This window comes from Pantherophis guttatus, chromosome 4 (assembly GCF_059756535.1).
Source record: "Pantherophis guttatus breed Tessera chromosome 4, ASM5975653v1, whole genome shotgun sequence".
Lineage (NCBI taxonomy): Eukaryota > Metazoa > Chordata > Lepidosauria > Squamata > Colubridae > Pantherophis > Pantherophis guttatus.
Genome location: NC_142066.1, coordinates 35074338 through 35099977, shown reverse-complemented (window position 1 = coordinate 35099977; position 25640 = coordinate 35074338). Strand labels below are relative to the sequence as shown.

The window sequence follows — 25640 nt, the reverse complement described above, 5'->3', positions numbered from 1 at the left end:
CTAGTTTTTCCAAGTTTTTCCAAACAAGAGAGCAGAGACTAAATTTATGATTGAGTCATAAGAAAATTGCCTATTAGAATGGCAATTCCTAAACTGGAAACTATGAAGGGACTCCTGAAACAGACCTGGAAAAGTCAATTAATTAAATAATTATAGACTCTTATAAGTATTGAAAAACCCACTCAGGCACAGCTTCATTTGAAATAGGAGGCTTTCTTAGGCCTATGCAAAAAACCGTTAGATCTATGACTACTTTAGATGAAGATTGTGAATAGCTGAAGTATCTCTGTGAAAAGTACATTGTTCTCAAGCACTGATCTAGGTCTATCCCCATAGGCTACCAATCAAGAGGAAAGTGTTTGAAAAGTTTATGTTTAGGCTGGGTCCTTTTGCTTGGACATCCTTCTCTCTACTGTGTCCTAGTTCGTTTTCCACTCGTAGGACTATTCTGGCAGCCGCTGAGAGCTTAACCTGGACTCAGCTTTGCCCTGTCTTCCCTGTCCCCACAACCTGTTGTAACTACTCCAGTAGAGTTGAATGTTGGGTAAATTTGTAGCATGACTCAGGATATCCCGCTGTTGTTGCACCATCTCAGTGTTCTTGGAAAGTTCCTCCTATGGAAGAAGAGGAGTGTTACTCCTGTAACTTAATCTCATCGCTACTCCATTAAATTTATCTAATATCTAGGGCTGCCAAGTTGTGAACCAGCCTCTGTTGCTTGTGGCTTAACATCAAACTCCTTTGGCAAGGGATTTGCTACCCTCAATGCTAAGAAAATTTATGCCTGTTGACTTCTGCACCTCCAACTGATCTTAAAGACATTGGAATAGACCCAGGTTTCTTCTACCATTTTCTCTCAATCCAACTGTAATTATGATTTGTCATATAACTCCATATCAATGCCATTTCTCTTGGAAAATAAATATTACAAATAGAACAAGGAATGAGGATAATAGAAAAAAAAAACTAAACTTCTAAAGCAATGTTTCTCAGTCTTGGCAACTTTAAGATGTATGGATTTCAACTCCCAGAATTCCCTAGTCAGCAGGAGTTGAAATCCACAGATCTTGCCACAATTGAAAAAAAAGAGGAATTATTTTCTTGTTTCCTACTTTTAAATTTTTTCAGTATAATATCAAATGTTCCCCAAGAATCATTCAAATTGCCAGTTAGCATAGCTGCATTAGAAAATAACCTGCAGTCTCTTATATATTAACTTTTGAAGTAAAGTAATACAGTTCAATGCGTGCATTTCTTAAAAAGCCAGTCCTAGTATTACCAGGGACCTGGAAGTGAAGCGAGACTAACTATCTTATTCTGCTTCTTTATGTACCATCCAGCATTTCTTTCTTCTCCTACTGCTCATGCTTACCTGGCTGAAGAGATGTCCTAGGATCATCTCAGAAATGGAGGAGGTGAGGCCGGTAAGCTTAAGAAAAAAAACAATATGATTAGAGAACAAACAAGCATTAATCTGAAAGGGCAAAACTGATATCTGTACAGGTACTCCTCAATTTATGACCACAATTGAATCCAAAAATGTTGCTAAATGAGAAATTTGTTAGGTGAGTTTTGCCCCATTTTCCGACTTTTCTTGATGCATTTGTTAAATGAATCACTGCAGTTGTTAAATTACTAACACAGTTGTTAAGTGAATCTGGTTTTCTCATTGACTTTGCTTGTCAGAAGGTCGCAAAAGGGGATCATGATTCCAGGACACCGCAACTATCAGATAAATGTGAGTCAGTTGTCAAGCATCAGAATGCAAATCACATGACCACAGGGATGTGGCAATGGTCATAAGTGTGAAAAGTGCTCATAAGTCACTTTTTTTAGTGCTATTGTAACTTTGAATGGCCACTAAATGAACATAAGTCAAGAACTACCTGTACAACAGGAAAATGTGAAGGTCTTTGAAACTAGAGACATTGACTTATGCCTTCACAGTTTAAACAGTGCTCAAGAAATTTGTTTGTTTGTTTAATTTATATGCCACCCATCTTCCTTCAAGAATTACTCTAAGATTGATCCTGCCAGTATGCAATGTACCATCAAGATGCTTTTGAATATATGCAAATTGTATTTGATTGTACCTTTGAATCATGTTTGAAATCCCTGCAATATAGAAGTTGTCCTTTATATATTTTTTCCACTTCTATACTTTCTAATCTCTCCCCACCCCCCAACTCTCAAAGAGTTTGTTTGTTTATTTATTTATTTATTTATTTATTTATTTATTTATTTATGTTTGTTTGTTTGTTTGTTTGTTTGTTTGTTTAAATTTATATACCACCCTTCTCCCTGAGGACTCAGTGCGGTGTACAGCCAGAATTAAAAAACATGAAATACAAATATTAAAAAAACAATTAAAATATATATAAATTTGTCCCAAAATTAAAAATACAAACCAATTAAAACATTTAAAATTTCTTCTTAAGCCAGCCCGGCTTGCTGGAAAAAGTGGGTTTTAAGGGCACGGCAGAAGGCACTAAGGTCTTGGATTCTCCTTATCTCTGGGGGCAACTGATTCCAGAGGGTAGATGCCCCCACAGAGAAGGCCCTCCCCCTGGGGGTCACCAGCCTACATTGATTGGCTGATGGCACCCTGAGGAGGCCCTCTCTGTGGGAGCTCACGGGACGATGGGAGGTCATCGGTAGCAGCAGGCGATCTCGGAGATAGCTAGGCCCGATGCCATGGAGCGCTTTAAAGGTGATAACCAACACCTTGAAGCGCACCCGGAAGACCACTGGGAGCCAGTGCAGCTCGTGCAGGAGCAGTGTTACATGGGAGCGCCATGCTGCTCCCATCACTACCCGCGCTGCTGCATTTTGGACCAGTTGGAGCCTCCGGGTGCTCTTCAAGGGGAGCCCCATGTAGAGAGCATTGCAGTAGTCAAGGCGAGAGGTGACGAGGGCATGAGTGACTGTGCACAGGGAATCCCGATCAAGAAAGGGCCGCAACTGACGAATCAGGCGAACCTGACAAAAGGTCCCCCTGGTTACAGCCGTCAGATGTTCCTCCAAGGACAGCTGCATATCCAGGAGGACTCCCAGATTGCGAGCCCTTTCTGTGGGGGCCAAAGACTCGCCCCCAATAGTCAGTGATGGAGTCAACTGACTATATCGGGATGCTGGGAGCCACAGCCACTCAGTCTTGGAAGGGTTGAGCTTGAGCCTGTTCCTCCCCATCCAGATCCGCACAGCCTCCAGGCACTGGGACATCACTTCAAGGGCATCATTGGGGTGGCCTGGGGTGGAGATGTACAGCTGGGTGTCATCAGCGTACTGGTGGTATCTCATCCCGAAGCCATGGATGATCTCGCCCAGTGGCTTCACATAAATGTTGAACAGAAGGGGCAAGAGGACCGATCCCTGCGGCACTCCACAGATGAGAGGCCTCGAGGTCGACCTCTGCACCCCTGCCAACACAAACTGCGACCGGTCGGAGAGAAAGGAGGAGAACCACCGCAACACGGTGCCTCCCACCCCCAACTCTTCCAGCTGGTGCAGCATGATACCATGGTCAATGGTATCAAAAGCCGCTGAGAGATCTAACAGGACCAGAACAGAGGAGCAGCCCCTGTCCCGAGCCCTCCAGAGATCATCAACCAATGTGACCAATGCCGTTTCCGTGCTGTGCCCAGACCTGAAACCCGACTGGAACGGATCTAGATAAGATGTTTCCTCCAGGAATTGTGGGAACTGTCGCGCGACCACACTCTCAACAACCTTCGCCATGAAGCGAAGGTTGGAGACAGGATGGTAGTTGGCCAATATTGCCAGATCCAGGGACGGCTTCTTGAGGAGAGGCCTCACCACTGCCTCTTTCAAGGCAGCGGGGAAGTGGCCCTCACTCAGCGAAGCGTTGATAACACCCTGGAGCCAGCCTCGTGTAACCTCCTGGGAAGCCAGTACCAACCAGGAGGGACACGGGTCCAGTAAACAAGTGGCCGCACTAAGTCTCCCCAAAATCCTGTCCACATCATCGGGAGTCACAGCGTCAAACTCCTCCCAGATAACATTCTCAAGACTATTCCTCGTCACCCTGCCCTGATCTATCCAGTCAGAGTTCAAATCCCCCCGGATCTGAGCGATTTTGTCATACAGGTATTGTCCAAAATCCTCCGCCCTGCCTTCCAAAGATCCTCCCGCACTCCCGGATGGGACAGGGAGTGGGTCACCCTAAACAGGGTGGCCGGACAATTCCCTGATGACGCAATAGAGGCGGAAAAGTAATTAAACTTTGCCGTCTTTATCGCCACTAGGTAGGCCTTAATATGCGACCTTACCAGTGTTCGATCAGATTCAGCGAGACTGGCCCTCCAACCGCTCTCCAGGCGTCTTGGGAAACAAGGTCATAATAATGTATGGTTAATTTGCCTAGATGTTAAGTGATTTGCTTTTTGGGAAGGGGAAATGGATTATGTTTAGATTTAAGAAATAATGAAATATATATGAGAAACGTGCCAATTTTGTTTGTGTGTATTTAAAGCAACTATGTATTTAAATTTATCAAGAAACTGTTGTGAAGAGTCAGAGATGAGCATTTAAATGGTTTAACTTAAAAATTGGAAGAATTGGGAGTTTCCTATTACTTGATGAAATATGCTAAAGTTTCGACCCCATGTATCAATATATCCATATGTGAAAACAATAAACTATTTTTAGTCTCTAAATCTCAGCAGTGAAGTAACACATACACATGAGCAATTGCTGATCTTCTCTTGAAGCTATTTGGCCAACATGTACTGATGGTTGTACTGATACCACAATTTTAGCAAAAGTATAACAGATAAACATATAGGTGTTTCAGATCCTGGACAAAATAACTAAATCTTTTAGAGAATAAATGAAAAAAATATTTAGGTTTTTTGCAAAGTGCAAAGATTTTGGGAGTAGCAGGTTGCCCCTCACTTCTTTAAATCAAACACTGATGGTCATTTTAATTACTTACTATAACGTGCTCTAATTACTTGCTCTAATTATTTGCTATAACAGAGTCCTATGTACAGTTTGTTGACACACAGCTATGAGCATCTTCCTCAGTCTTACCTTATGAGCAGCCCAATCCATCCAGCCTTTGGCATTGGGGTCAATGTTGATCAGAACCAAACCCTCCACAGTGTCTGCATGGGAGAGCTGTGGGAAAACAGGAACAAATAGAAATAACCATAACCATGATTATACTTTAACTGCAATGACACAGCTCAAGCATATTTTAGGGTAATTCATCACATTCCTCATGTATATTTTCAGACCTGGCCAAAATATACAGTAGAAGTAGGCTATTGAAAGAGATGTAGTATTCAATTTGCATGGTTCTTATCCATGTCCAAACTTCAATGTACACTGGCTGTGTTCATGTAACATGCTTAACCTCATTATTGAATTAATCCACTTCCTATGTTGAACCATAAACTCACCGTATGGCCCGAGTTGACACCACATTTATGGAAAACATTAAGGCCACTAGATCTTGGTTACATATAATAAATGCCAAAGTCCAACAAGGTGGACAAATTTGGATTATTATCATGAGATTTATCTATTGATCAGAGAAAACATGTTGTTCAGGTTCTTGTAGATAGGTTAAGCTTGCAAAAAATCTTTATACTCATTTGAACTGCCTGAATCTCCTGTTTTCCCCGGCACTTTACAGTTATATAGTTTAGTATCTTCCAATGTTTTGAAACCCTAACTTCCATCAGCAGGACACTAGGAATTATAATTCAAAATATTTGAAGGCCGCAACAATATATTTCTGGGCTAGGGTGCTGATGACAATGGGGGGGGCAATGGGGGAGACAACTGGCAGAGAAGAGTTGTGTTTTATCAAAGTAAAAACAACAGAAAGGAAAAAATGAAAACAAAGGAGTCCCTGCAGATTTTACTCCGCTAGTCATTGCTGACTATAGGGAGTGGTGCTCATCTCTGTTTCAAGGCTGTTGACCCAATGCTGTCTGAAGACATTTCTGTGGTCACAGCATGACATAACAAAGCACTGTTTTCTCCCCAGTAAAGTGGTACCTATTTATCTACTAGCATCTGCATGCTTTTGAACAGTTAGGTGGGCAGGAGCTAGACAAAAGACGGGCAGTTACCCCATGACACAATGCTGGCTTCTCAAACCTGGGCTGTTGACTTTCCAGCTGAGAAGTCCAATGTCTTAACTACTGAGCCATTGTTCTACCCCAAAAATAACTATATTAAAAACAACAGGGGAAAATGGAAATATTTTTTCACTGTCATGGAACCATGTGGGATTCTTTATTGAAACAGATCAATTGAAGATTCAGTATGGACAAAGGGAAGCACTATTGGTTTACTTCTCAGAAAGTGTATGGTAGTTAATGTACCTACAATAGACTACAACCACACAGGATGCAGTGTGGTTGCCAGTTTAGAACAGGTGGCTTTGGTTACTATGATTTGGGGCATCACAGAAAACAACTAAGCGAATTTTTAAAAAATGTATTAAAAGAGATGGAGAAAGGAAAATAAGTTTACCAAGAATTGTGGTCTGTGATAATCAAACTTTCTTAAGTCTCGAAATTATACAGATGTTTAGCAGAAGATATGTTATTATCAGTTAACAGAAGCAACTTGAGACTTGGGATAGGCAGAAGATGAAGCACCTACGATAGAGCACTGGTCTTTTTCTGCTTTTTGATTTTGACAGGAAAAATTCTTCAACTAGATCATTTTTTTCTACTCTCTTCCCCGCTATGCATGCCTATTATCAAAATCTCTTAAACACTAGAATGACGCTGTTTTATTGCAACAACATTTATGTATAGAGGAGGCAGTGTTAAGTGAATCAAATTAGGCCTGGGGCAACCTAGTTTCACATATTCCCTACTTAATCATGAAACTCAATATGTACTCTACCTCAAATGGTTGTTGTATTTTTTTTAGAGTGGGAAATTATGCATGTCAGCTCAAGGAGAACATGAAAGATAATTGGAGAATCTTCTCTTGATGACCCATCCATGGAGGGAAATAAGCGGGGGGGGGCACAAGGTTCCGTCTTAGGCCCAGTACTCTTCAATATCTTCATAAATGACTTAGATGAGGGAATAGAAGGGGAATTTATCAAATTTGCATGTGACACTAAGCTGGCAGGAATAGCCAACACCCTAGAAGATAGGCTCAAGATTGAGATGGATCTTGACAGACTTGAATACTGGGCCCTATCTAAAAAATGAAATTCAATGTAGAGAAAAGTAAAGTCCTACACTTAGGCAAGAAAAATCTAAAATACACATATAGACTGGGTGAAACCAGGCTTAATAGCAGTAACTGTGAGAGGGATCTTGGAGTCTTAGTGGACAGCCAGCTAAATATGTGTGCTGCAGTGTGCAGCAGCAGCCAAAAGAACCAATGCAATTCTAAGTTGCATTAACAGAGGGATACAATCAAGATCAAGTGAGGTACTAATACCACTCTATAAAGCCTTAGTAAGACCACACCTAGAGTACTGCATCCAGTTTTGCTCACCACACTATATAAAAGATGCTGAGACTTTAGAAAAAGTGCAGAAAAGAGCAACCAGGATGATTAGGGGACTGGAGACTAAAACATATGAAGAACGATTACAGGAACTGGGCATGGCTAATCTAGTAAAGAGAAGGACTGGGGAGACATGATAGCAGTCTTCCAATATTTGAGGGGCTGCCACAGAGAGGAAGGGGTCAAGCTATTTTCTAAAGCACCTGTAGGCCAGACAAGGAATAATGGATAGAAACTGAACAAGGAGAGATTTAACCTGGAAATAAGGAGAAATTTTCTGACAGTGAGAACAATCAGTCAATGGAACAGCTTGCCTTTGGAAGGTGTGGGAGCTTTATCACTGGAGGCTTTCAAGAAGAGATTGGATTGTTATTTGTCAGAAATGATGTAGGGCCTCCTGCTTGGGTTGGACTAGATGACTTACAATGTCCCTTCCAACTCTGTTAATCTGTTAAAGCTCAAACAACTAAAACCTCATTGTGAATTGTTTTCCCCCATTAGTCCTGTTATAGTCAGGAACCCAGAAGCCAGCCACTCAGAGGCCTGATTTGCTTGTGACTTTCAGAGATGATCAAGTCACCCTGACTTAAGGATCTGACCATGCCCCTTTGGCATGCAGAACATGTTTGCCTGCATGACAGATGCTAGGCCCCATTCCACTTACACTGTAGCGTGCCAAGATATACGCTCCAGCTCCAACTCCAATTCCAATGATGCTGGTGAAGCTGTGGAAAGGAAAAAAAGAGGTTGCAAAGGGCTGTTTTGGCAGCCTTGATTCTTCAGTGAGGTTCAGGTAGAGAAACAGTTTCCAAAATTTGTTTTCAAGTTGCTGATTTTGTACTTTTTTTAGTATTTGCAGTTTGAAATGTCAGAGTTTGCGTTTTTCATCTTGTGTAATTTTAGCGGCACTGTTTACATTTCTCTCTCTCTCGCGCCTATTGTCTATATTTATTTCTTTACATAATAAGGGTTGGCATCTACAGCCTGAGAAACCTCATGGCTGCAGATTTTTTTTTTGTTGCTTCAGATACCCATTTATCTGGTTCAGTTTCAGTCATTCTGAAATATAAGCCCTAAAACAGACTTATTTTAAAATAGCCCTCTGTTAAGAAAAATGAAACTGTAGTCTTACCTATAAGTGTAATTACTCAAATTTTAAACACTCATTTAGACATGGGGCTCATCATGACAACTTAGTCTATAATCAATCATCAGGTTTTAAGATGCCCCTAAAACATCTTCTAATGAATTACTCTATCTACATTTTACAAGCAGTAAAATACCAGTTGGTAGGGCTGTGCAATGCCTCAAAGAATGAACAGAACATATGTCTTCAGCTCTTTAAAGCAGCCACCTTTTCCCCCAAGATTATTCAGTTGCCCATTGCAGGTGCTATGTGATATCAGATAAGAAGACAGAGAATATTAAGACATGACTACTTTAAAAAGCTGTAGACAGATATTATATTTTCAGTTTCACCTCTTCCAAAGAAGCATTTTGGAATCAAATTCAAAGCAAGACTTGCTTCCCTATCCTGACAGGCACATATCATCCTCTCATATCATCCCCTCCAGACTCACTTGACATATTGCAAGATGCAGGGGATCATGTCAGCCAGCTGGTCCAAAGAAGGATACTGATACCTAGAAAGGGAGGAGAGAATAGGGGCTGCATTACACAGCTTGATCTTCGCACCCAACACTGTGGGTGGGGCAGGAACGGAGGCTGCAAGGCTCACCCCAGAGGGAAGGCCGGGGCCCCCTCCTCCATGCCAGGTGCGTCCACATGTATCACCACGAAGTTCTTTATGATCTCTTGCATGTCCTCATAGTGGAAGAGAGTGTCGAAGCACGAATGATCTGGGGTGGGGGTGGGGATGAGGAGACATAAGAAGGGGGTGTCAGGCTGCAGAAGGGCAAGTGGTCATGCCATCAGAAGGGCAAAGCCTAATAAAACAGGGACAGCCCTATTGGGAAGTAGCCATAGTTTCCTGGGTGCCAATCAATGTGCTATTATATTTTGCTTCACAAGGCAATCCTGTGCGTGTTTATTGAGAAATATATCATCCTGTATTCAGCAACATTGAGGAAATATGTAAAGGGCTCCAGTATTTGCCACAAGAAAATACAAGAAAGCATAACATTCAGAAGCTTAGGTAAATCTGAATTAGGCACCTTCCATGTAAGAAAAACTGAAGGAGGGAAGCCATAAAGGGAGAAATCAACCAAATGGGTGGAGGGAGAAATGCAGAACAGGCTGCAAATTATACTGAAAATATAAAAATATTAAAAATATCATATTAGAGTTTGAATTTGGAATCTTAACTTTAAAGAGTAAATACATTTTTTTAAAACAGCAAAAATCAGTACTTTTGTGATGAAGCAACATTTTCTAAACTTGAAGTGTTCCAGAAATGGTGCAACTGAATTTTAAGAGAGGCCCCAGCACATGGTATTGGATTGAAGAAAATTGGTATAGAATTGGTGATTTCTTCTTTACTTAGAATTGCACTTTTGCTTAGGACAACAAAAAATAAGTTTTTTCTGTCAGTTAATGACTATCTGGTCTTTTGCAACTGAGATCTGGTATTCCTAATTTTGAGTGGAAGCTATGAAAGAGCCAAAAACGCCTCAATAAATCAGCAAACACATTTTGTGATGATTTAAACTCTTTGATTGTGGAAGGAAGGCTATAAATAATATAAAAATCTACATGTAATTCTTGCAACAATCCTATGAAAGACATTATTGTTTCTGTTTTCCAAAGAGAGAACTCTGTGTTTGACTCCACATTAAACTTGTCTTAATGATAACTGTTCCAAACCTCTGCTGGGAAATTGAACATTTCCTAACCCATAAGCAGAAATAGCCAGACGGAATAAAAATATTATGTATGCTAGAGAAAGAACAGCTCGTTTCCTTCCTTTGTCTCTTGTTTACCTCTTTTATTAAGTGGCTAATTTCTTCTAGCAGTTGGAAGGAGAAAAATGGGAAATTAGCTGCTAAGATAAGGAGTGAAAACTAAGAGGAAAATTCAACCAGCAGCATTTCATTCTTTTTCCTTAATATCTCCATATTTTATTGCATGCTGCTGGATGAATTTTTGCAGTGTGCAGTAGACAACAGCTTTGGAGAGGCACGCAGGAGGCAGACTCAGGATTATCTGCCCAATATCTTCATTCAAAGATCAGCAAGCAATCAGATTTTGAGATCTGGACTGTTACTAAGTGTTAGTTCATAGTGGCAGAGGTAGGTTTGTCCAAGTGAGAATATAGACAGAGGGCAGAAGAAAGTAGAACATTATCCAGAGATAAGAAGAAAGCACAGTAATCTCACTTAGATTCTTCCTTCCTTCCTTCCTTCCTTCCTTCCTTCCTCCCTCCCTCCCTCCCTCCCTCCCTCCCTCCCTCCCTCTCTGTATTTTTGTAGCCTAGGTTTCATAGTTTAGTCTGGTAGGTCAAATTACAGCATGCCATTAAGGGCTTCTAAATCCCAGTTTTTTAATAATAGCATTGACAAAAAAAAATTGTTCCAATCATGAAATCCCCCAATTTGTAATAATTTGAATATACATTTGTATTTGTATATATAGGTCATGTCAATATGTAGTCATAAATGGCAAAATAATTTGTTTTCCATTTCCATTCCTTTTCCTCAGCTATCACTTGGAATTGTGATTTAGTTGAGCTTTTAATAAAACACAAAGTCAACACTGCATGTATATACACATACATAAATTTCTGACCTTGCCAAATGAGAAATTCTTGGGATTTCTCATTTGGAAACAATAAGATGAATTGGTGAATTGTGTTAACTGTGAAACTCCTGGTTTCCCATCACCCACAGCCCCAACCAAGTGGATGTTCTGATCTTACGATTTTGTCCCACATCATGATAGGTGAGGATAGCTGGACGTTTGGGCTTGGGTGTTCCATGGATGGTGATGGTCACAACCCCATAAGGTGTCTCCACTGTGTGTTTCTGTAGAAGAAGAAGAAAGACTAAGATGAACAAATGAAAGATTGCAAAGATCCTAGGCTTTTGTGAGTAATTGCTATGAGGATAACCCTGAATTCACAGAAAGAGAAGTTAAATTGTGAGGGTTGGTGAGACCTTCAGGCAACATCTTCAAGCATTTGAGAAAACTTTGCATGTTCACAAGCACTCACTCTGCAATGTGGGATCCAACAAATTAGAATTCTCCAAATCCTATGTAAATGAAGCTTGTATGCATTTATACACACAAACAAAAAATTGTTCCTATGGAGCCCAGCATCAACAACAGCTTTTCCATATAAAAAGCCCAAACAACATGCTGGGGGAAAAAGTCCTTTGGAGCCAAAAGACAACACAGAACTGGCAGAAGTTCAAACACTACTCAGGGTCATGTCAGTTATGTATGCGAGGCTAGGTAAATATAGTGTCTGCATTAAAAAAAACATTACTGTACACAAATATAAAAAAAAAAATCCTGACTTTTGCAGATGAATTAGCTTATTTTGCAAAATGTATTTTACTTATCCATAGAACACCTGCTTCTTTCCAATTGTTCAGTCTAGTTAAATTGCTATGGGGAAAAAAAAGCAAAATAACACATCATGGAATGCTTTAATTAAAAGTTTAATTTTTAATACATCTTGTGTTGAAGGGAAGTTCTCGTAGCACAGATACAGGTAGTCCTCGACTTACAAAAGTTCATTTAGTGACTGTTCAAAGTTACAATGGCACTGAAAAAAGTGACTTGTGACTGTTTTTAACACTTACAACCATTGCAGCATCCCCATGGGCACGTGATCAAAATTCAGATGCTTGGCAACTGACTCATATTAATGACAATTGCAGTGTCCTGGGGTCTTGTGGTTAGCTTTTATGATCTTCTGACAAGCAAAGTCAATGGGGAAATCAGATTCACTTAACATCCATATTACTAACTTAACAACTGCAATGATTCACTTAACAACTGGGGCAAGAAAGGCTGTAAAATGGGGCAAAATAACTGTCTCACTTAGCAACAGAAATTTTAGGCTCAACTGTGGTTGTAAGTTGAGGACTGCCTGTAAAAGACAGCATTATTTCCCTTCTATGAGCTTCATTGTCCTGTTACCTACCAGGCAGCTGAAAAACTGGCATTTCTCTTCCTGCTTCCCTCTCATCATCTATATATCCATTTAAGGGATGGAATCTTGGTTCCAGAAGCCCTTATTTTAATGAAAACTATTATTGTTAGAATTCTGTATCCTCACTGAAAACAACTACATCAATATTGTAGCTGCATATCTCTATTTTGACTTTTTTTTTTTTTTGACTAAAAGCAATTCTCAACCTCAACAACTTTAAGATGTAGGGATTTCAACCTTCAGGATACTATGGTTAAAATGTCATACTTATTATTAAATTGATAGCTCATTTTCTGCTTATTCCTACTTGGAGTTCAGCTCAAGATCCTTATGCCAGTTTTCACCTTTCAATATAAATATTAAATTTATAATATATAAATATAATCTGTAACTGTAAAGACTATCTTGAATACACTGTGTGCTGAAGGACTTGGCAGGTTAGAAAGTGTGACTTTCAGAGCAAGTCTTGTTTGGCACTTGTCAACTGTAATGTTAATGTTGTCTATTCTACCACATTTCCAAACAAGTGTTCAATTCATCATGGAGAACAGACCATTTCCACCTTGTAGTTTTCATTATGCCCGGAGAAGGACTTGGGTCAATAATGAAAAACAATCAAGTTCTGTTTTGTTTTGCTTTAAGTTCATTGTTTATTCTCCCAGCCCTTCCTGCTAAGATTTTTCTCTGATGGCACACAAGTGAGCTCAATGTGTTCAAAAGCAACTAGAGAAGCAGGGAAGGGCTGTGCCATTTGGCACCCAGAGATATTTCTTTCCAGAACCAGAATAACACAAGGCAAGAAAAGGAGGGAAAGTGGGAAATGAAGAAGGCAGCTCAGAAGACAGGTAGGCAGTTTAGATGTAATGAGTATCTTGAGGAAAGAGATCACAAAAGAAAAAGAAAGGAGTTGGAACTTATGAATTGAGATGAATAACCTTGGAGAAGTTCACCAAATGAAACACAATGTGTACAGGTAGTTCTCAATTTACAACAGTTTATTTAGTTACAATGGCACTGAAAATTGCGACTTATGACCGTTTTTCAGAGTTACGACCTTTACAGCATCCCCATGGTTACGTGATCTAAATTCAGATGCTTGGCAACTGCTTCATGTTTATGACCGTTGCTCTGTCCCAAGGTCATGTGATCACCTTTTGCGACCTTCTGACAAGCAAAGTCAATGGGGAAGCCAGATTCACTTAACAACTGGGTTACTAACTTCTCAACTGCAGTGATTCACTTAGCACCTGTGGAAAGAAAGGTTATAAAATGGGGCAAAACTCACTTAACAAATGTCTCACTTAGCAATAGAAATTTTGGGTCATAAGTCATAAGTTATGGTCATAAGTCAAGAACTACCTGTATTGTGTAACTATTGTGGCTAACTAACTAACTAGCTTTTTCCTCCCTCTTTTTTAGAAGAGTAGGATCTTATGTGGTGGATAAGGTGTTGGATTGACTGAAGAAATGTAAATTCAAGTTCTCTGTTGACTCAGCTCACTCCAACATACTCACAGGAAAGAGATAAATTGACAGGAGACATGACTTCCCAGAAAGTAATGGTTATTATTGTAACTATTGAATACCTGAGCATAGTTCCATCAAGCCAAATAGATCACTTCTTATGCATTGTGGATTGTCAGGGTTGTTGTATCTTAATTATTGCGTATATAGGCAATCTGTATCCATTTTTGGATGGATTTGTGCTGGAGGAGAACAACCGCATATCTTAATTATAATTATTCCATTATTAATTCCAAATAATGGAATATCTCAAGCATTTCCAAGAGAAGAACTCATAACATTTGCATATTTGGCCCAACCCTGAATATTTGGCCCATTTTCTAATAAGATGCATAAGCATGTTCTGAAACTTCTGAAAAGGTCTACAGTTCCTACTTGACATGATAATAAACAGCAATTTTATTTAATTTGGCTACACAGACAACTTTCTGGTATTGGCACTTAATGGTGCCCTGCAGCACAGTTTGTCCAACATCAAGAGAAGATCAAAGTGGGGAATCTGAATGCTTATATCTATAACACAACCCACATGGGCACATAACAATATTCATTACAGGCAGACTACCCTCACGCCCCCCCTGGAATTTTAAAAAATATGTCAATAGTGTTCCTTTTGATGGGTCAGTTATTCTTTTAGCCTGAACAAAAATGGTCAGAAATAAAAACTGGAATACATAATGTGTAGCAGTGAGAAAAGTTGCAGTTCTAACACCCTATCTACACAGAGTGTGTAGATACACACTCTACTTAATTGCATGTCCATTTATGAAAACGTGCATATCTTCAAGCAGTTTTGTCTTAGGGTTAGCAGTCACTTAGGTAACAGGTGAAAACCGCTCCATGTTGACATGAGTAATTACAAAGTTATTTCTCCTGCCTTTGGATGTGTTACATCAGCTACTGTTAGAGGACTGGAGTGTAATCTAATCTTTGGATTGTTTTATAGCCTCTCCTGCATTCTGTTTTATCGCTTGTAGTTTTTATTACCATACTTTTGTAGCAATTCTAGATGAGTAGACTCAGAGCTGGTGACAGTTTGGCAGGTCCCTTGGCAGCCCTTCTGTGTGGGTTCATCAGGTCCAAGGAAGCCACTTCCCCACAAATAGAAAAGCCATATAGATAGGCAAAATTGGTGAGGCTAATAAAGGCCCTATGTCTCCCTAGTAAAAGATGGTCTGCCTGCAATTCTAACAGTCTCACCTTCATTCGCCTTCCTTTGCTAAAACAAGCATCAGAAGAGGCAAAAGAATGCACCCAGTTTTGCTATCAAGCACTACTGAAATTGCCTAAATTATTTAATTCCACCATAGGGATGTCCACAGAGCAAGTCAAAAAAAGTCAAGATAGCCACAATTGTGTGGTTTTGACTTTATTTTTACAGCCTACCTACCCTTCCCTCCTCTGAGAATGCCTCTGTCTATCTAAGGTATAACTGAGTTCTCCAAAGAACCTTTTTCAAATGATAATCTTTGAAACATGATGGGGAATTAGAAGAGTGCCACAGCAGTAAACCTGTTTGGCTTGGCTTGTTCCTGTGCTTCTCTTCAGAATGGAAGGTTGGTCCTAAGTAAATACCCAAAGCCAACACTAAGCTTCATTGCCATCTTAGAGGGAGGCCATAACCAACTTTTTGCACAGTATCGTCATACTTAAACGGAAGGGATGGGAGATAAATTCAAATTTTGTGCTGTATTCTAACCTTTTCCCCTCCCCTCCCCTCCCCTCCCCTCCCCTCCCAAATCATCGTTTTCTCCAAACTCTTTTCCCTCATTAATTCTTTCCTCATTTTCCCCCCCACTAGCTGTGAACATTCTGAAGCTCCCAAATAGGCTTAGTTTTCGGTTCAACTGTTTTGGATAGTTTGTATACATGCTTAGATTTGCTAATTATTTGCTTTGTCTCCAAACCTAAAATGAAATCGCTATCACTCTACATTTTTTTTTGCTAGCTCTCAGCAGCAAAAACTTTATTGTCTGAGGGACTGATAAATAAAACTAAATGTGCAGCTGACTGAACAGGACTTGAACAGCTGGTAAACTTGGGGGCCAAGTCTCCTGGATTCACCCACGAGTTCAGGGGATGGAATGCGAATATAAGAGGGCCAAGCAGTTCAAAGTAATAAGCATTTGTTTGTAAAGCTGCTGCAGCCAAGGGTCTAAAGCTCACTCTTCTAGTTTGGAGCGTGGGCTTGGCTCACCTCACAGAAGGTTAGATGATGTAATAAAACTTTTGCAACAAGAAAGAGAAATCACCAATTGGTATCTAAAGTAGATTTTCTCGTCCTGTTTTAAAAAAATCTCTATTGTGTAATATAACCATACTGTAACCTTGTACGTAAATATTCCTAGTGTAACATGGGGGAAGACAGCCCACATGATAGCTTTAGTCCAGTCAAGGGGGTTCATGACTAAGCAATTATCTCTTTAGGTGCATGACAGGCAGGTGTTGCAACAGGTGCGTGATGGCGCAACAGGATTGCCAATGAACCGATAAACAGCTCAGTCTGCTCCTATGCTTTTCAAAGCTGCTTAATATTCAGGGGTAAAGGGAAGTGATAAACATAGTCTCGTGCTGGTGCCCACAGCTTAAGCTTCTGCCGCCATGCAAAAGCAAAGGTGTTTGGAACATTTGGCCACCCCAATGATGAGGAAAGCTGCTAGGGTTGAAATTTGTGGTACTACTTAAGATCAGACCACAAAACAAGAAAGTTAATTTCATACTCTCTGCCTAATAAATAGATGGCCAGTAGTTGAAATGCTACAATTAGAACAAAGCACAGAGATTTTGTGACTTAATACCATTAGTTTTAAAAAATACAGGTTACAGCTGACCTCATGCTTTAGGCTGTCAGAGTATGCCCATAGTCATGTGATCAAATTTAGGTACTTGAAAACCAGCATGGATTTACAATGGGTTGCAGTGTCCCAGGATTATGTGATCAACATATGCGACCTTCCCAGCTGGCTTCCAACAAGCAAAGTCAATGGAGGAAGTCAAATTTACTTAATGATTGTGTGATTCACTTTATAAATGCAGTGATTCGCTTAATCATGGCAAAAAAGACATAAAATTGAGCATGATACACTTAAAAACCACTGTGCTTACCCTAATTCGAGGATTACTGTATACTACAATGTAGCAACAGCAAATAAAAAACAGGCTTCTTAAAACTAGGATTTCTATGGAGAGTTGTTACTTCATTTTTGTTTGTTTGGCAAGGCTCTTGGAGAATGCAAAATAGGTCTATTTGAGGGAAAGGGGAATCTTACGGTAGGGCAACCACATGAACTATAGGAGATCTTTGAATCTCTTGGATGGGGAAGCCTCATTTGAAACCATAGAGAGCTGTTATCAGTCTGCGGATAGCTTAAAAAAATGTGGTAAACCATGATTTGCAGAACAAGCCACTTGTTCTGCAAATAGCTAGGTTCACACCTCACACTAAACCATAAATCATAGCTTATAAATCTCAATGGCTAGGTTCAAATAACAATCTATGCCAAAAATAATAAACAACAGTATGCCAAATGTGATATTTGAACCAGCCAAGATGGAGAAGATTTGAGTTTAAATAGCATAAATGGTAGAAAATATGATAAACTTTTTAAAAACAGTCTCTGCCATCGCTAACCTCATATTCGCTGTTTATCCATCTATTTTCATATGTCTCAATTATAAAGCAAAATAATCGTTTGAGACCTAGGACTTTAATTTTGCTTATAAAAAGAGAGATTAGAATTTCTGATTTATTTATTATTTATATAAAAGATTTATGCGGCCGCTCTGGGCTCATCTTGGATTGATGGCAACTAATCTGTGAACTCTGTATCTCCCATTCTATGATGCATGATACTTTGCAATGGATAATTTCCCTCTAGTTACCATTTTTGGTCTGGTTAAAAACCAAGCAATCACCAACGCAGACCTCCCAACTGGTTTGCCCATCTTTGGAACAGATAATATTGATTTGACGTAACATAAAGCCATTTTCTTAGCACAAAGACAAAGCTACGCGAAAAACCTTGTTGTTGGCTCTTTTGCAAGTGTCTTGCCAGAAAAAAAGTGACTGCACTAAAAATGTTCCTGATTTGTAATCTCTGTTCCAGGAATATCTCCTGCTGAACAAAGAAGTCACTGCTTTTGCTGAGTTTACCCAGACCAGTTGCACTTCTTTCTTCCAGTACAAATAAGGAGGAAAAACCCTTTGGTTACATCTTCCTCATTTTCTCCCTCCTTGTGGGGAATCAGTCATTACAGTTTATCTATCTGACAACTTTCTCCTTCCTTGCAAATACCAGGCTGGGGAAAGGTAGACTTATGCAATTCCTCCTTCAAGAAAGCAGGTGTTGGCTGTAATACTGGGTCTACCTGTATCCATTTTCTTGCTCAATTGAGGGAGAAGACCAGAAAGAATGGACACAGATAGAGTCTTTGGCTTCTTCTGAAGTTAGAAGTTCCTGCAAGCCAAAGGGAGGCGGGGAAGGCATGGGGTCTGCCCTTTTGAGTAAAATGGAAAGAATGGCATGGTAGTATTACCTGGCCATATTCCTGTAGAAGTTTGGTTGTTATCAGTTCAGCATCCTAGAACACAGAGAAGGGGGAAGGGGAAGAGACAGACAGGGGGCAAGGAGGTAGCAAGTAAGAGGAAGAAGAATCAATTATGGGGAAGGGTGGGGGGAAGAAGCAGAGCGTGCAGGTTTTTTGTCATCGGTTGGCACCCTTAAAAAAAAAACCAGCATGGGTTGCAAGCAGTAAATAAATTCATTAGAAAGCAGTTGCACTGTAGAGCTGCAGCATATGGATACAAGAATTTGTGTGTTCCAGTTTATGTTTTTAACAACTTGCTCAACTGAGGAGGCCAAATGCTTGTCATTGACAAAGAGGAAAACCTGCTTGTTTTCATTCTTGGTGAAGCTTGTATGATTATAGACCAGCTGCACATAAAAATACAATGCATTCTATCTTTAAGCTGTTGTCTTTGTAGCACCTTGCCTGGTTTAAAGTTTTGGTGAATTCAAAAGCTTGCATAGTTTTTGATGCCCTGCTTGTATGGATTTTGAACTTTATTTTTTTTTCTCCTGAACCAACACAGCTGTCTTTGTTTTTTCTGGGCAAGCTGTGTGTCTGCACTAACTGTTCTCCTAGTCCCATGTCCCATGACATATTGGGAACATCTGCTATTATTAATTATGGTGATGCCCTGGATTCATGAACCACTGCTGGGAGTGAGTGGTGCTAATTCTTATGCAATATTTCTCCTAGTGGCTAAATTGCCTTACTTAGAATTAGTAGGATGTCTATATAAATGTGGTGTTTCCCCCCAGCTACAGTTCCCCTCACTACAGATACTCCTGTCCCTTTAGTAGTTGTATAGGTGTCATAGAACTAAAAAAAAAAAAAAAAAGGCTTGAAACTGAACTAAGAAATGAAAAGTTAGTGATTCCAAACAGGTTTTCTTTGTAACAGCATGTATAAGCAATTATTATATGTGGCTGTTGATTACCACAATATTGTGATAATTTTAAACCTCATCAAATATTATACAGCACCACATTCATGATCTATAGTGTGTGACAAACCTTTTATTTTTGATGCTATTCAAGTGCATCTGATATTACACATAAAACATCTAGTGCTCTCACACTGAGATGCCTAAATAGAATTAATGTTTTTCTCTCTCTTAAAAATGCCACTCCCATGTAACTATTTTTGGACAATAGCATAGTTTGTGAAAATTATTCAGCATCTTTGTCATCCAATCATTGTTCTTAGGAATGCGGTACCAGATTATAATTTCCTGACTGGCATGCTAGACTGTGACATCAGAGATGGAGTTTTTAGAAAGCTCAACCTTTCTAAAGACGATGTCTTTCCCCTGACATTTTGTAATAATAAAAATAGCATTCATGGAAAAGGAGAAAAGACGTAGCAAGGAAAGCCTCCCTAATAACATCCAAATATCAGGCTCAGATGACTCTCTCCAATCCATCTTTTCTGCAATTAAACAGCCAACATATGTTGAAGCCTATAGGCAGATAATAACTAATTTAGTTAGGCTGGCTGAATTGATTTTACCTGGAATTCTCTGTGTGATTATTGGCTTAGTTTTCATATATTACTTATTCCCAACAACCCTCTTTTCATTTAAAAAGGGAATTTCTTGCTAAAACCTCTCCTATGAATTGCAGTGCATGTTATACCTTATGTTTCAGAATTGGCACAATGTTGTTTTTTTAAAAGTTCTGCAATGCTGACTTTGGTCAGGAAGATCAAAGTACCTCCTTTTCTGTTTTCGCAGGCCCAGGTGAATGACTTAGAACTTCCCAGTGAGACAAATTAGGGCATGTCAGGAGGTTCAGCCTGATTGGTGGCAACTAACTGTAACTATATCTTTTAATAGGGAATCTTTCGAAGAAGGGGTCTGCCAAAGAAGTTTAAATTACCACTCCTAGTTTGTGCAATTCCCAAAGATTTGAACAGGCTGATCATGTTTCACTTACTGATCTTTCCCAACAACATTACAACAATGTGCAAAATTTCCACTGTTAAAACATACAGAGAAGGGCAAGCACGTGTTTCCATTTATTTATTGTGCTTATGTTATTCCATGCTGAGAGATCAAAGAATGGTGTATAACACACAGGGTTCTGGATTTTCGCCTTCCTCAACGTTTACTATTTTCAGCAAAGTTTTATTGTATGCTTCAAAATCTTTGCCCCCATATGTTCATCTTGCAATCAACCCTCATATATATCTCTTATCTAAAATCAATTTAAACCATCTAGCAAGGATGGAGATTTATGCCGCTATTTAAGGATCAAGTCTATTCACTGTCCTTTACCAATAATTATACTAGTGTTTGATAATGGAGAATGAAGGATGAAGATTTATTCAGATGTGAAAGGAGACAAAGTTTCTGCATTTTTCTTAGTTGAGTTGAAACTTAATTTGGTATATCAAAAATTTGTCGAAATATCCTATTTTACGGAACATGCAGGATCTTTTCCTCCTTTCATTGGTTCCCCTCAATAAGAAGTCCAATTCTTTGCCAGCCCCATTGTTGTGTATTGTATTTGCTATTCCCCACTGGAAGAACACAGTGCAATTAGATGTCCTTTTTGTCCTTATTATTGTCATTGGCTGAATGCTTTAATACCAAAAAGGAAGTTCCAGGGAAAGTTAAAAGTAGGCCTTGAGGAAGCAGGACCTTGACAGATTGATTACACTTATTCCTGGCAGTGCCCTTAGAAACTGCTTGGAAAAACAACTGCCACTTTTTTTCCCATTGGCTTTGTACTAGTGTCTTCAATAGTCATGATGTGCAGGTCACTGTATATGTATCTAAGCCAGAGTTTCTCAGCTCTGGTAACCTGAAGATGTGTGGACTTCAAGCCTCCAGCATGCTGGCTGGGGAATTTTGGGAATTGAAATCCATACATCTTCAATCTGCCAAAGTTGAGAAACACTGATCTGAGTTGCGGAAAGCTTTATCTGCCATATTCTGTACATCCAAATAGCTGTTAAAGGAACATAAATAGGTCAAGCTGATTCTCCTCTCTCCTAATCAGCTACTTCCAAGTAACTTTTAATCTTTTAATGTTGCATCAAAATAATCTAGGAATATTAGTGTATCATGCTTGATAGGATTCCAGTGATTGTATAAAATCTATACTGTTAGCTTCACGATGTAGAAAACGTGTCTCTCTCCAGATGCATACTAATACATTGCCTTTCATTTTTCACCAACAAGCCTGCCTAGCAGGGACTAAAGGTTGTTGAACTACAAGAAGATCTCAAGTTCTCTTGTCTCGGCTAAGAATTATATTTAGATATACACTTAATGATAATTTATTACCTACTGCTGCTGTGGAATTAGATACAGGTTTGATCATTCTCCAATAAGAACATAACAGCTGTTACATCTTCGCCTCTAAGACTTGCAAAGTAAGGATGACAAACAAGTTGTTCTCCAAACATTGCCAAATAGCCACAAACAGTATGGCCAGTGATAAGGAATAATGAGAACTGCAAGCCAAAAATATCAAAGAAAAGCATGCATTGTTTACCTTTCCTTTAAAGAGACAGGCATTTGACCATGCATGGATCTGGGCCTAGAAAGTTTGCAACTTGACAGAGGACATTTTTAGCTAATAATAAAAGAAGGGTGGCATAGACAGAAAAATCAATCTCTGGCATCTGTTTTGAAAGGTTGCAGCTCAAAGTGATGGACAAAAACTTGGAAAACTACTGCCAGAGTGATAAACCTATAAGGTAGGTTTTGAAAAAAGGCAGTTATGAATGCAACTTCTCTGCAAAGATGGGAAAGAAGTAGGACCGATAAGGATGGAAAGAAGCAGGACTGGACACAATTTGGAAATATGCTGATGAGAAGGGAAAAAAAGCAGCAGCAGAAGGGTGGGGAGAGACGGTTTCCCCCCAACTTTGTACTGACCTTGCCTGGATCAGGTGCTCCTGGGGCTCGCAGTAGTGGCTTTTCTTCAGTGATCTGCACTTCCTGGAGTTCTGTCATGGCACCTGGGACAAAAGACAAAGACAATTGGGGATATGTTAATGGGGGAAATGTATATACTAATGATCCATTGATTGGATGATATATTAAGGAGGAAATGTATAGACTAATGAACCATTGATTGGGTGATATGTTAATGGGAGAAATGTATATACTAATGAACCATTGATTGGGTGATATGTTAATGGGGAAATGTATATACTAGTGAACCATTGATAGGTGATGTCACTTTCATTCTCCCTCACTTGATAATGACAAATGAGGACTGCAGATATGGTTGAATAATTCAGGAATTAACCTAAGTAGATAAGATTTGGATATCTAACACTTTCCAATGTGGCCACATAGTCTTTTATTCAGCTGCCAACTAGCAAGTGAATGGTAAATCAGTCAGATATATGCACAGTTGGGAATACAACTGACAATGCCACCTAGCCAGGTGATGAAATATCCTAAGAAAGAAAAAACCATCAAGAACTTAACATGCATGTATGAACCACCAATTGCTTTGAACTTAAGCTAACAAAGACGTGGATGCTGCCATCCATTAAATGTATTTTTCTACCACAAGCAACACTTAGCTACTTATAGACCTCGTCTAGACTGTGGTACATCTATGAACATTATAAAGTGTTATAATGTTATTGGATATAAAGTGTTATATATAATTATATAAAGTGTTAACAGGGCATGTTAAAAGCAAGCACTGAAATCATTAATCTTTGCTGTAAATGTGAGACATTGGACGCATAAAAGAATCCAAGTAATTGTGAAAACTGCCAAAGCTTCATCTTTCAAGCCCTTTCCTGTATACATTTATACTCTTTTAAGATCAGCCTTCCCCAGCCTTCTGCCTTCCAGCTGGCTTGGGACTACAATTCCCAAAATCCCAAGCCATCACAGCTCTTAGGAATTCTGGAGCTGTGGTCTGACAACATCTGAAAAGTGTCAGATTGAGAAAAGCTGTTTATGGCTGCTCTCCAAAACAAACTTGAATTCATTCTCAGTCTATCACCTCAAAAATAGAATCTTTTTTTATAACAGCCTTTTAATGGGCCAAATATTTTTTAAAAAAATTTAGATTGTTTTGCAGACAGACTGATATGCTTGGTGTTTTGCGACCTTGTGAAGTGAGTGATATACCTTGTCTTGATTTGAGTGGGGTTTTAAAACTCTGTGGAGTTGAGATGGTTTTATGTTCCCCATCGTGCAGAAAACTACCTTGCTTTTCTGCAGATAGGGGATAACGCAACAGAGGTGAAGAAGTCAACCCTGATCACCTAAATCTAGACCCCCTCATTATGTAATCAGGTATGATTTCATATAAACAGCCACACCTTGGCAAGTGGCCAGCACCAGCCGAATGAGACAGGAATATAAACACTTGCTTTCTACTGAACTGAACTGCTGGTCCTCCACAGTCTATCTACTGATATTGACAATTACATATCCATTTTCCCCTCATCTGCAGATGGAAAATATATTTGAAGGCCTTTGCAGGAAATGCCACAAATTGAATCCACAGACTTCCACATACAAAAAGAGCCAGTTGGGTGTAATGGTTAAGGCTCCGGGCCAGAAACCTTAAGGCATGAAAGCCAGCTGGGTAACTTTGAGCCAGTCACTCTCTCGCAGCTAAACTCAACTCACAGGGTTATTGTTAAGGGGAAAATAGGGAAGGAAGGACTATAAATATGCCTGATGCCTTGTTATTAAAATAATAATAATAACATTCTTTAAAAAATAAAAGTCTTTTTTAAAAAAGGTACTTTACCAGTGAGCTACAGTCTTTAGTAATCACTGTGCTTCAATGATTGTCGTGACATGTTTTAGGACTCTTCCAATATTCCAGGAGGTTTCAAAATGCAATGCTCTGATAAGGCACTTTTAGAAGTGCTCCGAAATCAGCCTCCTATAGTCCTCGATAGCTTTGAACAAAAACGTCCAATGCAATCCACAAATTTTTCATGAATCACAGAATACCATGACTCACTCTGCAAGAGGGACAGCGCCAGCAATGTTGATTGCTGGGATGGCAGCAGATAATCAAGACCTGTATGACACTTGCTTCATGAGTAATAAAGGTAGTTCTCAACTTATGATTAGTTACTTATTGACCATTCAAAGTTATGATGGTCCTTCCTGGGACTACTTACGACTTGGTTCTGAAGTTCTGATGGCCAGTCTCCCACCATGTTCACATGAATGCATTTCGGGCTCACATTTACAGCTATTTGTAGCATCCCATGAGTATGTGACCATATTTTACCATGGTTTTACCAAAAAGTGGCATTTACTTCCATTTTTTGGCAAAATCAGCCATTAGCTAACCATTTGTTTGTTTAATGAGCACTGCACAAAAAAATAAAAAAATAAAATTGAGTTAATTATGTGGACGATCCAATTTATGACTGCCATGACTTACAACCATGGTGGGCAGGATCCATTATGGGTATACATCGAGGGCCAGCTGTACAGTAATAACAACATAATTTCAAGAGAGGCCTCAATGCTCTTCAATTTTTTTTTCTTTTAAATAACAATTCTGCAGCATATTCCAAACACCACTGGAATTAGTCGTTTAGCAATGCATGAAACCTATTATTTATATGGTCCATTTTATTTTATTTATTTATTTATTTTATTTTATTTATTTATTTATTTGAGTATATGGTCCATTTTAATATGATCTTAATCGCTATCTGGAACAGCAAAATAAGTTCAGACCAATAAACTGCAAAGTTGTGTTCAAATTTCTTCAGAGGTCTCCCCTAGGGCTTAGGATTCCCTATTTACTCTTTCCCTCCCATCATTCTTCTAGAAGAATACATTCAGTTCCTAAATGTTTACATTGCTAGAAGAAAAGTTATCCCCATGCAGGTTGCATATTTAACAAATGTTTATATTAATGTGATAAAGGGCACTCATTATGAAATAAGATTCAGATTGAAATATAAACAT

At 39.3% G+C, this 25640-nt stretch overlaps 1 protein-coding gene across 4 annotated transcripts in view; it reads right to left on the bottom strand.

The window, feature by feature from the left end:
• The window catches only part of NDRG2 (NDRG family member 2), a 43896-nt gene that overhangs the window by 11053 nt on the left and 7203 nt on the right, over positions 1-25640 (bottom strand). For 2 of the 4 annotated variants that reach the window (XM_034423027.3, XM_034423029.3), the window contains exons 2-10: positions 22602-22684; positions 18686-18730; positions 11384-11489; positions 9248-9368; positions 9090-9152; positions 8174-8234; positions 5053-5139; positions 1373-1429; positions 511-614 (exon numbers count right to left, since the gene is read on the bottom strand). In XM_034423027.3, the coding sequence (XP_034278918.1) occupies positions 511-614; positions 1373-1429; positions 5053-5139; positions 8174-8234; positions 9090-9152; positions 9248-9368; positions 11384-11489; positions 18686-18730; positions 22602-22679 (722 nt within the window). In that variant the 5' untranslated portion in view covers positions 22680-22684. The remainder of the gene's footprint in view (positions 1-510; positions 615-1372; positions 1430-5052; positions 5140-8173; positions 8235-9089; positions 9153-9247; positions 9369-11383; positions 11490-18685; positions 18731-22601; positions 22685-25640) is intronic. The other 2 variants (XM_034423030.3, XM_034423028.3) reach the window with 1 other exon arrangement.